Consider the following 12,960-nt stretch of genomic DNA (forward strand, 5'->3'; position numbering starts at 1 on the left):
TTTGGTACCAGACTAACCCACAAAGTGTATCGAAAACCCACACACACGGATAGATACTTGCACGCACTATCGAACCACCATCCTAGCCAAAAGAGAGGAGTTATCTCCACTCTAACGGAACGGGCTCGGAGAATATGTGAACCAGAACATACCTGGAAGTGACCTTGAGATCGAATGGATACAGTGCCTCCGAGACCAGAAGAGCCATGAGACCGAGGGGCACCACGGTTAGAGAGCGAAAAAGGATCAGATGGTTGCACGCGCATATCTACCGTTTGTCCCTAGGGTCACGGATAGAATTGGAAAACTATTGGGCAAACACGACATTGAAACAGTCTTCAAACCCACGACGAAGATACAACAAAGCCTCAGGTCGACTAAAGACAAAAGAGACCTATTATCAGCAGCAGGAGTCTATCGCATTCCGTGCACATGTGGAAAAGTATATATCGGAACCACCAAACGGTCCATGAGAACAAGACTAAAAGAACATAGAAGGAACTGCAGACTAGGCCAAACAGACAAGTCAGCTGTGGCAGAACACGCACTGAGTGAAGGAGACCACAGAATTTTGTTTGAAAACACAGAGCTAATTGCCCCCAACCAGGGATACCATAGCCGACTGGTACGAGAGACAATAGAGATCCACAAACACATGGATAATTTTAACAGAAAGGAAGAAGCGGTGAACCTCAATCAAATATGGAATCCCATTTTAAGGAATTCGAGAATAACGAACAGGACAACAGGCAGCAAGATTGTGTATGTTCCAGGTTCAAGTGCAGGTACGAATACAGGTACAAATGCAGGTACAAATACAACTGATTACCTGACAAGGCATAAATACACTTTACGAAGCCTAAAAGGTAGTCATCTGACAGCAAACCATGATGGTTAAACCTCTGAAGAAGCTAGCCACTCGCACCAGCGAAACGTCAGGAAGAAATTCCAAAAATCCACGGCTTTCAAACTCGAAAAGCAATGACATTTGGGTTTATGCCTGTAAAGCACAATTTGGCGGTTGACGGTTGGCCCACAAAACTACATTCTTCTGTCCGGGTCATCTTCATTTAGTTCATGTAATATCTTCAGTTTATAAGAGTAAAACTAAATTCTTCTGAGGCATTTCTGGACGGTAGTTCTTGAGACAGTATTCGCATGAGTAACTGTTGTAAACTCTGTGAATTATTTATTATTCACTGTTTCAAACTGTTTCTCGTCCGAAATAGATTTTCTTCCAACTCCTCTGGATGAATCTCACACACACTTTTGTTTTATTTAAATTTGAAGATAGGAAGAGCTTCAAGAAAGACTCTATATAAGAATTTAAATAATATTTCATCTATTACTTTCCTATACTTCAGTTCAGTAACTGAGGAATATGAAGATGAGATTATTACAGGAGTTGATTTTAAATTGAAACGGGTATATTTTTAGGAAAGATGATTTTTAGGAAAGAAAGATTATGTATAAAGATGCAGACATAGAAAGCCAAAACCTTGCTTTTCCAAGAAAATATTTATTATCGTTTTTTAGTATAGAAAATAAGATTTCTCGAGTGTTTTTAGTCTTTGATAAACGTTTTTTTCATACTTAAGATATATACTTGTTCAAGCCTTGTCACCATAAAACATAATTAGTATTATTATTAACCCAAGCAGTAGTTCAAATAATCTCTTGAAATGCAAAAACGACGTATTTTCCATAATTTTAATTGGACGCCCTCTCCGAGAAGACGAAGCTAGCCACCAGAGCACTCTAGAAACTCCACCTCGCCGTTCCTTCGCATCCTCGAAACCTACAAGTTCCGCACGGAAAACAAGGAAACATTTAATTGGGAACAAGAAAAGCGAACAAACGCGAGGGTCGGTCGCAAAACAAAAGGCCGGAGGAGAGCGTCAAGAGAGCGAAGAGCGGTGTTTTTCGTGACGCGGCAGCAATTGCCAATTTGTCAGCAATTAAAACAAGACATCATTAAATCAGCATCGCGGCTGGCTCGATGGGCTTTGTTAGGTCACGTATGGCATCCCTCGCCCTCCACCCGCATCGACGATATGACATGCACGGCCTTCTGTGGTCTTTGATGTACCTTCGATTATGTTGGAAAATCTGTTTAGAATGGACCCTTCAGTGAAATTATAAATGAGCTTATATGAAAAGTACTTGCATTATAGTCATTCATTTTAATTTTGCCACAACTGTTTGTCAGTAGTTTTTGGAGACGTTACTTCCATTAGAATTGTACTTGCACACATTATAAAACTTATAACTCACGAAAATGGAAAAATTTATTTCAAAAATTCTTTTTCCAATACAAATAACTCATTCAACGTAGATAACGGAGGACTTTCAACTCAGGATCGTATTTTCTCTACTTGATGTGTTCTGTTCTGAAGTATTGTCAGGACACTAGCGTCTACAAACAGCTTCTGCCTTGCATGACCACATTAGGTTCTATATTTATCAACAATACTACAAATTATAATCATCAAGGCAACCACGATTTCAGTATGGACTACGACATATTACATACAGAAAATAAAGGATGAACATTATATTTGCTGGAAAATAGTTATTTATGTATCAAGGGAATTAGGAGGGCCTTAATTACCGATGGCAAAGTTTGCGTCCCGAGGGCCTCTGGCCCGAGGGACAGCAATTGCCTGAGGTTATTAAGGCTCATTAATTCCCGTGGTACATAGATAATTTTATTTCTGACCTATTTCAATAAAATTTTGTTCATTTTTGAAACGGAAAAATGTACCAATTCATTACCTTCCCGGTATATTTGAATCAGGTACCGTTGATTATAGTAGAGTTTTCTTGTTGCTAGGTTGTTGCTATGTTACTTGTTTATAAACAGAACTTTGTTATCAAGCTGTGTTTGCGGTGAAAACGTGTTTTCTACCCCAAATATAATGGAGGATATTTTGAAAAAAGCTGAACAAGCAAGAGAATCATTAATTCCATCGAAAAGTGAAGCCGTATACCAAAAAGAATACAAGATATATCTGGACTGGCTGACACGGAAAAATGTTATGCCAAAAGATGTCACTGAAACTGTATTTCTGGCATATTTTCAAGAACTGGTAAGGAATTTTCTATGTTTTTCGGTAGATTTGGTAGTAATTGTGTTTATTCGTTTCAGTCAGAAACGTATAGTCCGAATTCTTTATGGACTAAATGGTCAATGCTAAAATCGATGGTGACTATACATGAGAAACGAGATATCACCAAGTTCAATGAACTACAGGCTTTTTTGAAACGGAAGAGTAAGAGTTATAAGCCGAAAAAGTCTGCTGTTTTATCTCCTAAAGATGTTATCAGATTCCTAAAGGACGCTCCTAATGATATTCATTTATTGCATAAGGTAATTTTTTCTTATTTTCCTTTTTGTGTGTATTTATTTCCTTTTTTTTGTTATAGGTTGTTTTGATTATGGGTTATTTTGGAGGATGCAGAAGTCAGGAACTTTTGAATATGAAGATATCGGATATAGAGGACCGGGATTCTGTTATGGTAGTGAACGTACCGGAAAGTAAAACTGGTATATCGAAGAAATTTACAGTTGTGGATGAAAAAGAGTTCTCCGCTTTGCCTTTATTAAGACTTTATATGTCTTTGCGTCCTAAAGGTATTGAACGATTTTTTTTGAGCTTCCGACAAAATAAATGTACATCTCAGCCAATTGGAAAAAACATGTTTGGGAAAATCCCCAGCAAAATCGCAATGTATTTATGATTGCCAAATTCATCTTCCTATACGGGACATTGCCTTCGTCGCACTTCTGCTACTGCTCTAGCCAATGCAGGAGCAACTATGACTAACTTAAAAAGACACGGAGGTTGGAAAAGTTCCACGGTGGCGAAGGGGTATTTGGAGGATAGCATCGAATTGAGAAATAAAACGGCGCGTATGTTGTCTACTTTGTCATCAGAAGAGGCAGGTACCTCGACTGTAGTGAACAGAAGCTCCAGCCATACAAAAGAAGAAATTGTTTCCAGTGGCGGAAGTAATTTTCAGGGAACATTTCAAAATTGTACATTATTATTTGTAATGACGTGAATGAATAAAATATGGTTCAGTTTTCATTTCTATTTATTTTTACTTGTGAAAGGTAGAGGGAATTATAATAGTTATTTATGTATCAAGGGAATTAGGAGGGCCTTAATTACCGATGGCAAAGTTTGCGTCCCGAGGGCCTCTGGCCCGAGGGACAGCAATTGCCTGAGGTTATTGAGGCTCATTAATTCCCGTGGTACATAGATAATTTTATTTCTGACCGATTTCAATAAAATTTTGTTCATTTTTGAAACGGAGAAATGTACCAATTCATTACCTTCCCGGTATATTTGAATCAGGTACCGTTGATTATAGTAGAGTTTTCTTGTTGCTAGGTTGTTGCTATGTTACTTGTTTATAAACAGAACTTTGTTATCAAGCTGTGTTTGCGGTGAAAACGTGTTTTCTACCCCAAATATAATGGAGGATATTTTGAAAAAAGCTGAACAAGCAAGAGAATCATTAATTTCATCGAAAAGTGAAGCCGTACACCGAAAAGAATACAAGATATATCTGGACTGGCTGACACGGTAAAATGTTATGCCAAAAGATGTCACTGAAACTGTATTTCTGGCATATTTTCAGGAACTGGTAAGGTATTTTTATGTTTTTCGGTAGATTTGGTAGTAATTGTCTTTATTCGTTTCAGTCAGAAACGTATAGTCCGAATTTTTTATGGACTAAATGGTCAATGCTAAAATCGATGGTGACTATACATGAGAAACGAGATATCACCAAGTTCAATGAACTACAGGCTTTTTTCGAAACGGAAGAGTAAGAGTTATAAGCCGAAAAAGCCTGCTGTTTTATCTCCTAAAGATGTTATCAGATTCCTAAAGGACGCTCCTAATGATATTCATTTATTGAATAAGGTAATTTTTTCTTATTTTCCTTTTTGTGTGTATTTATTTCCCTTTTTTGGTTATAGGTTGTTTTAATTATGGGTTATTTTGGAGGATGCAGAAGTCAGGAACTTTTGAATATGAAGATATCGGATATAAAGGACCGGGATTCCGTTATGGTAGTGAACGTACCGGAAAGTAAAACTGGTGTATCGAAGAAATTTACAGTTGTGGATGAAAAAGAGTTCTCCGCTTTGCCTTCATTAAGACTTTATATGTCTTTGCGTCCTAAAGGTATTGAACGATTTTTTTTGAGCTTCCGACAAAATAAATGTACATCTCAGCCAATTGGAAAAAACATGTTTGGGAAAATCCTCAGCAAAATCGCAATATATTTAGGATTGCCAAACTCATCTTCCTATACGGGACATTGCCTTCGTCGCACTTCTGCTACTGCTCTAGCCAATGCAGGAGCAACTATGACTAACTTAAAAAGACACGGAGGTTGGAAAAGTTCCACGGTGGCGGAGGGGTATTTGGAGGATAGCATCGAATTGAGAAATAAAACGGCGCGTATGTTGTCTACTTTGTCATCAGAAGAGGTAAGTACCTCGACTGTAGTGAACAGAAGCTCCAGCCATACAAAAGAAGAAATTGTTTCCAGTGGCGGAAGTAATTTTCAGGGAACATTTCAAAATTGTACATTTATTATTTGTAATGACGTGAATAAATAAAATATGGTTCAGTTTTCATTTCTATTTATTTTTACTTGTGAAAGGTAGAGGGAATTATAAAATCTATAATGTCCCAAGGGAGTTATGGCCCTCTTTATTGATAGCGTAACTATGACGATATAAGCTTATAATATCCCGGTCAGAAATAAAATCTATAATGTCCCAAGGGAGTTATGACCCTCTTTATTGATAGCGTAACTATGACGATATAAGCTTATAATATCCCGGTCAGAAATAAACATTTTTTTAAACGACCACTCACTTTTATTAAACTTGTTTTCATAAAATTTCAGTAATCAACATATTTATTAATAACCGTTCTTAGAAGTGATATTGTATTTCAAAATTGTTTTTCCAAATCGACCTGGTTTGTCAGAATTAATAATTTTTCCAATTAGGTCAAAGTCTTGTAATTATAAAGCACTAGTATTTAAAAGTATCAACAACTTCAACGGATCACCATGAATCTCAATGTTGATTGTACCAATATCTAATGAATTATATTTATATTACCTTGTAATAATTTTTTCATTGGTCTTCCTTATATTTATTTTCAATTTATGTATATCAGGAAGACTATTACAAATGTTGCTCAGGATATAATTTTAGTGACATCTCTTGACAGCTAGCAAGGTGTCATCATCAAATAGGAATGAATTTATAATTGACAATGTATTCATTGCCATTCATATAAGTAATGAAGACTAGAGGCCTAAGCACACTTCCTTGAGAAACACCTACACTAACTATTTTCTTGCTTGATTTAGTATTATTCAAACCACTCAAAGAACGTGCATGTAAGACCATAATTTTCTTAATTTCTTAGCAAAATTTGAATGTCTATCCTCTCAAGGGATTTATAGCTTTGTTTTTAAAATAAAACAGAATAGTTTTTTTGCAATAGTATACAGTATAAAATGCTTGAGTTTTGCAGCAGATTTCAGGTTTGGCGGTTGTGGGTTCACTGAATAAAAAACGATGATCGGTTGACACTTTCCACAAATGGTGAGTAACATGTCAGAGGCGACAGTAATCTACGAAAATGTTAAATCTTCAAAGACGAGAACAAATTATGGATATTTTGCTTTACCCACCTACGAAAGAGTAGGCACAAGTTTATCTGGTTCCCTACTTGTTTAGAAGTATTTGACAGAACAATTAAGTTGGTACTCTGCAGGATGTGCAGAATCCGGAAGTTGAATTTCACCTTACGTCACAACCTGTCAGATATCAGATACATAACCACCAAGAGCGTTGTTTTTTACAGTTATTATCAATTTTTTTTTTATTTTGTAAACATATTTATATTTGTCGATTGTACGATAATAGCTTGACAGAGAATATCGCAATCAATTTTACAGTCCGCTCTATTGAGGAGGATTCTAACAGAATCCAGACACTGCTGTTATTTTTTTCAAACAAACTTGCCAAGTCTCCTGTCCATCAATTCAAACGTTCGTTAAAAACTAACCAACGAGTCGACTCTCTGGAAAATATCGAAGCATAAAGGAACATGTAAAATTAGAGAGAGAGAGAGAGAGATAAACAACCACCAAGAGCGTTGTTTTATACATTTGTTCACAATTTTTTTTTTGTAAACATATTTATATTTGTCGATTGTACGATAATAGCTTGACAGAGAATATCGCAATCGATTTTTACAGTCCGCTCTATTGAGGAGGATTCTAACAGAATCCAGACACTACTGTTATTTTTTTCAAACAAACTTGCCAAGTCTCCTGTCCATCAATTCAAACGTTCGTTAAAAACTAACCAACGAGTCGACTCTCTGGAAAATATCGAAGTATAAAGGAACATGTAAGTAAAAGGCTGTAAACAATGGCATATAAGTTTCCGTGTCAGTGCACTCTAGATGGGTACGAGGGGGTCTCCTCTCCACGGTGTTTGGAGTACTCTTGTCGAACTCTAAGAGTTTTCAGCCCGACGACCATTGTGGACTTATGTTAATGCCCTTTGTAGGCCGCGCTCTTTATTGCGACCTAAGCGCTTTTCACTTTGACTTTTGCCTCTTTTGACGACCCGAACAGAAACAGAAATACTAACGGTAATTTTTTATATAGAACGGGCTCTTTTCTTTCCGTGAGGTTAAAATCTCAACAATTTTTCAAAACTACGAATTAACTTGAGGCCAACACATATTCAAAGGATGATATAGCGGTTTTATATTCAAAAATGGAAAAGAACAAGCACAACATTCATCTATGAATCAAAAAGATTTTAGAATATTTGAGATGGAAAAAAATGTCCTAAAAATAAAGCTGTTTTGAAAATAACAATCAATATATAGGTTATTCATTAACTGTGTGGTTTACCAAAGTTGTGGTTGACAATCCAGGAACTAACTCATTTTCTTTGGAAGAACATGTCTCAATGGACAGGCTCAAAATTGTATATTTGGTGATCAACATGTTTCAAAATCAACAACTTGGAAATATGAGATGCATTCTTTACAACATAAATTTCGAGTCTTGATTACCCCTGTATGTATAGACCCACTCACTTTTGACGTAACCTAACCTAACCTAACCCCTGTATGTAGGAATAAAAAATAATAATATACTATTTTCAAGGATATTCACTTGAGAAATTATCTCATTCCATTTGATGGATTATGAGATTTTTGGTGATCAATTAATCTATTTCCAATGTGTCAAAAGCCATTGAAAGATAATATAATCTACTCTCTTGAACGTTTGAAAATAATACGTCTTTTTCAAGATTCGTGTTCTTTAAACCAGGGGTTCTCAACTTCATTTGGCCATGGAACCCTAATTGAGCATGGATTTTTTGACGGAACCCTAGCTGGTTATTTCGATACCTGGATATAGTGGTCACCTAGTAACCATTATAATGTAACAAGTATTTAATGTGAAAAATGATAATTTTTCAACGTATTCTCTTATAATAGTACTAAAATTAGGCTGTATGTCCGGCAGCCGTCACAAATAGAACTCAGAACCTCGCGCTCCGTACAAAATTTCGCTAAAACTTATAATTCTTAAAATATGTTTTTTATTTTGATTTTCTTTTGAACAACATATCAAGGAGGTTATGTATAGCGGCATCTGCCCGGTAATAGCTCAATAAATAATTGACAGTTACGTACAGCGTACGTAACTGTCCGCAAACATATCGAGCAATAGATCAAGAAATATCAATGAGGTTGCGTACAGCGCCATCTGCCCGCGAATAGATCAAGCAATAATGCAGATAATTCTGTCAATACATATCCCGAGCTTGAGAGTTACAAACAAACATACATACATACAGGTGAAGCTAATATAAAGCGTGTAAAAAAGGTCACGTTTTTACATAAATTGGGATGATTTTTCATCTCAGTATAAAAAGTACGTCACACAGCTCCAGTGTTTTTACCGAGCGACAGAGAGTACCACCCGGAAAGCAAAGATTTTAGATACTTCAATTTTTCCGAAACACCCAACCATCCAGTGTGTTAATTTAAAAAATATGTCTGTAAAATAAAGGATATATGATGGAATCGGCCGATACTTGATGAAAATCCATAACTAACGTATTCCAAAAACACTTTATTGTGAGAGTGAAAATCTCACAATAGTGTTTTTGGAATACGTTAAAATAAAGGAGAAAAGGAAGCCGCTCGTGAACATATAGCACCCTGTATCCACACGCACATGATCGCATTTACGTAACGAAAATTTCCGAACCTCTTCCCATCGTATCGCAGGTGACAGCACAATCTCGAACAATACCAGCGTAAATAGTGCATTAGGGCTTTTCATCGAGATGAGTGCGTTCTTTTTTTCCAAGTGACAATGGGACGGAGGGCCGGGGGGAAAGGTACTAGAACGCGCACAATGGCCACTCAAGGCCCGCGAAGCCCTAGGTAGCCGAGCTTGAGGCCTCTCGAGTCGGTGTATGCGAACAGAATGCGGCGTTGATGATGATGTCGAAGAGAAGAGGGCCCGCGACGGGAGATTTTTCTATACCCGTGATCTTTGGATTCGTGTGGTTAAAAGCCATGAAGGGTCATAACGAGTTTTATAATCGACAGTTGGATCTATCAACTCTTGCGAGTCAGATAGCTAGTCCACTAACTTATATTATCAATTTTTTTTTCTGATGAAGATCCATAGTAATTTCAAAAACTACACCTCCCGATTTGATCTCCACAAACTTTATTTGAAAAAATATAATCACATGTTTCGCTAGCATAGCAGCTTTCTCAAGTGTATGAATACTTCAAAGTATTCTTTCATTAATAGTTATACAGGGGTGCGCAAAAGTCCGGAATAAAATTAATATCTTTTCAACTACGCACTTTGCGACTATCTAGTCGCAAAGTGCGTAGTCTAGAAATATAGTTAAGGGCAGAAATTGGCCCTTGGAACAAACTGAAAAAATTATTATTGCCCGAAGGCTTCAAAGTTTGGAGACCCCTGTTTTAGAGAATACTATGAAATCGATAGTGATAAATTCATAGTAGTAGTGTTCCTTGATTTCAAGAGGACATTTGAAACTATCGATAGGCAAATGTTAGTTCGTAAATTGAGATATTATGGAATCGATGGAATAGCCTTATGTTGGTTCAAAAATTATCTCAATAGTAATTCAATTCAATGATAATTAGTTAGAAACATAAACTGAAATCAATTGACTACGAAAAGCTTCAACTCGAAGTGGAGGGAGACAAAATTGAATGGGTGTCAGAATTCAAGTATTTAGGCTTCGTGTTGGATGAATCAGTAACACTCAATGCACACTGTGACTATATTTGTAAAAAGATATCAAAAAAACTATTTTTTCTCTCCAGGATTTCATCGAAAGTTTCCATATTTTCAAATATAACAATTTACAGAACCATTTTACAGCCCCATTTTGATTATTGTTCCACTCTGCTTTATCTTTTAGATAAAAACAAAATACAGAAGTTACAGAAACTGCAAAATCAAGGTTTAAGAATCATCTTAAAATGTAATAGATACACTCCCATTCAATGCATGCTGAGTGCCCTCAAGTGGTATGATGTGGCAGATAGACTGTATTACTCAAGTATGAAATTTATTTATAAAATAACCAGAAATTTATTTCCAAAATATTCTGATAACTTCATTACATACAATAATCAAATTCATGACTACAACACAAGAACCGCCAATCAATTCCACATTTCCAGGACAAAAACAAAGCAATCTATGAAATCGTTGTTTTTCAGAGGATTGAATGATTTCAACCAATTACCTTACCACATTTAAGATTCTGTTACTTTATATTCATTCAAGGTTCAGTTGAAAATATAAGCGGCGTTCCCACGAGGCGTTAATCACGACAGTGAACCACGCTTTCGTGAAATACACTTCTGTGTGAACGCATAGTCGTTAAACTTGCTTTCGTGAGGAACGGCGCACGACTCAAGCGTGGATAGATCAAACCTGTTTGATTTTCAGTCGTGATATACCGTTCGTGAAGCCAAGATGTCGTCACAGCAACGTGGCATTATTAAGTTTAACGACAGTGAAACTACGCGTTTTTTTGGAGTTATATTCGATGGAAAAGGTGTTATATGATCCAAGTTTGGAGGAATACCGTGATAGAGATTTACGAGTCGCCGCAGCTAAGAGAATAAGTCATGAATTAAATATTTCTGGATTTGGACCAAAAGAAGTTGTAGCAAAATTCAAAAATTTAAGAAGCTCTTTCTGTCAGGAGTTAAAAAAAATATCGGACAGTGCAAGGTCTGGAAAAGGTACAGATGACATATATAAGCCAAAAGTATTTTGGTTTGATGGTGACTAGTCGAAACGCGAGGCGTGAACGGCACGAACCCCCCAACCGTGTGAACGTTTTATAAATTCACACTTTCGTGAGTGTCACGAACGAAAGTTGACTAGCGTGGTTAACTGTCGTGATTAACGCCTCGTGGGAACGCCGCTATATATAGATATTACATCACGTACTCTATGAATTTTCTGCATTGTGATGTGTTAAATATTTCATATCCACTCGAATAATTGTTTTTTTCTACACCCGTACTCTAACAATACACTTATATGACCATAATCCGTTTCATAATGATATCCATTATGATACAGATTTTTCATAACGATACAGATTATCAACCAATAGAAATCCATAATTTTTCAATCAAGAATCCTGTTCCTTTGTTTGTCCTAGATTCTAACCTAAGTAACTAATTGCTTTATTTGTCAAAATCAGTTTTCATATTACCTACCTATATTATCAAAATGTCTGAAAACAGCGATATAGAAGCGAAAATCAATCAGGTTTTAGAACTGGGCATAATTGCGAAACAGCGGTCCAAAGTGTTTTATTTGACTGGAAAATGTGGACAGATTAAAATATGAATGTAGGAGCAGTTTACTTAGATTTGAAAAGAGCCTTTGAGACAGTAAATAGGAAAAGACTCCTGCTTAAATTGAGAAATTATGGAATATCCGGTATAGTCTATAAATGGTTTGAAGATTACCTAAATAGTAAAGACAAGTAACAAAACTTAATAATGTAACGTCCTGTGAAATTGTCAATAACAACGGAGTACCTCAGGGCAGTACACTAGGACCACTCTTATTCCTAATATATATAAATGATATTGTTAATGAGGTAGACAAGTGTAAAATTCATCTTTTTGCTGATGACACACTTGTATATTATTGTGCACATGATGTGGAACATTTGATAGATACAATGAATAGTGAACTACAAAAAATAAGTCAGTGGTGTAGTTATAATGTATTGAAATTAAACGGTAATAAATCAAAATTCATGTTATTTACTAATAAAACAGGATATCATGAACTTGAAAGCAGACAATTAAATAATCATATTGATAATATAGAAATAGAAACCGTTAGTGCGACGAAATATCTTGGAGTCTTAATTGATAGAGGCCATCGAATACCATCGACTTCAATATTTTTAAAAGATCAGATTAATTACAGTTGTTATATTCAATATAAATATAATTAGAATCTTTATAGTTTTCATATATCCATGATAATACCATTAAGTTTGTTTTTTTTAAAAAATATGAGTTAATTACTGTAAATGTGTTCAATACAAATATAATATTTATAGTTTTTCATTATTTATCGGGTTTAGAAAAAATAGCGTATGCAACTCTCATGTAATGGTTATTAATACACTCGCATATACCATACAAAACTCGCCTTCGGCCCGTTTCGTATCCCGGTTAATGCTCGTGTCTTAATAACCATCATTACATGATCGTTGCATAATATACTATGACCTGAAACAAAAAATGATAATATATCACAGTCTGGTGGAAAGGCATATCACTTATG

At 35.9% G+C, this 12,960-nt stretch overlaps 1 protein-coding gene and 1 long non-coding RNA gene across 2 annotated transcripts; both read left to right on the forward strand.

Annotated features, from left to right (window-relative positions):
• Nucleotides 1–2,571: 2,571 nt before the first annotated feature.
• LOC141484621 (uncharacterized) lies at nt 2,572–4,094 on the forward strand. The gene is made up of 3 exons (XM_074179658.1): nt 2,572–3,089; nt 3,149–3,370; nt 3,427–4,094. The coding sequence occupies exons 1-3, from the start codon at nt 2,919–2,921 to the stop codon at nt 3,739–3,741; spliced, it is 708 nt and encodes a 235-aa protein (XP_074035759.1). The 5' UTR covers nt 2,572–2,918; the 3' UTR covers nt 3,742–4,094.
• Nucleotides 4,095–4,716: 622 nt separating this feature from the next.
• Nucleotides 4,717–5,656, forward strand: LOC141484753 (uncharacterized). The gene is made up of 2 exons (XR_012466779.1): nt 4,717–4,934; nt 4,991–5,656. It is a non-coding gene; the product is annotated as an uncharacterized lncRNA (long non-coding RNA).
• Nucleotides 5,657–12,960: the final 7,304 nt, after the last annotated feature.

This window comes from Leptinotarsa decemlineata, unplaced genomic scaffold (assembly GCF_025532065.1).
Source record: "Leptinotarsa decemlineata unplaced genomic scaffold, Ldec_3_MD MMD2_tig00026282_RagTag_RagTag, whole genome shotgun sequence".
NCBI classification, from domain to species: domain Eukaryota; kingdom Metazoa; phylum Arthropoda; class Insecta; order Coleoptera; family Chrysomelidae; genus Leptinotarsa; species Leptinotarsa decemlineata.

Bases quoted from the DNA above. Each gene is read 5' to 3' on its own strand.
- LOC141484621 (XM_074179658.1), top strand. From the start codon at position 2,919: ATGGAGGATATTTTGAAAAAAGCTGAACAAGCAAGAGAATCATTAATT. The intron at 3,090-3,148 runs GTAAGGAATTTT...TATTCGTTTCAG, and splicing joins TGGCATATTTTCAAGAACTG to TCAGAAACGTATAGTCCGAA. The intron at 3,371-3,426 runs GTAATTTTTTCT...TTTTTGTTATAG, and splicing joins ATATTCATTTATTGCATAAG to GTTGTTTTGATTATGGGTTA.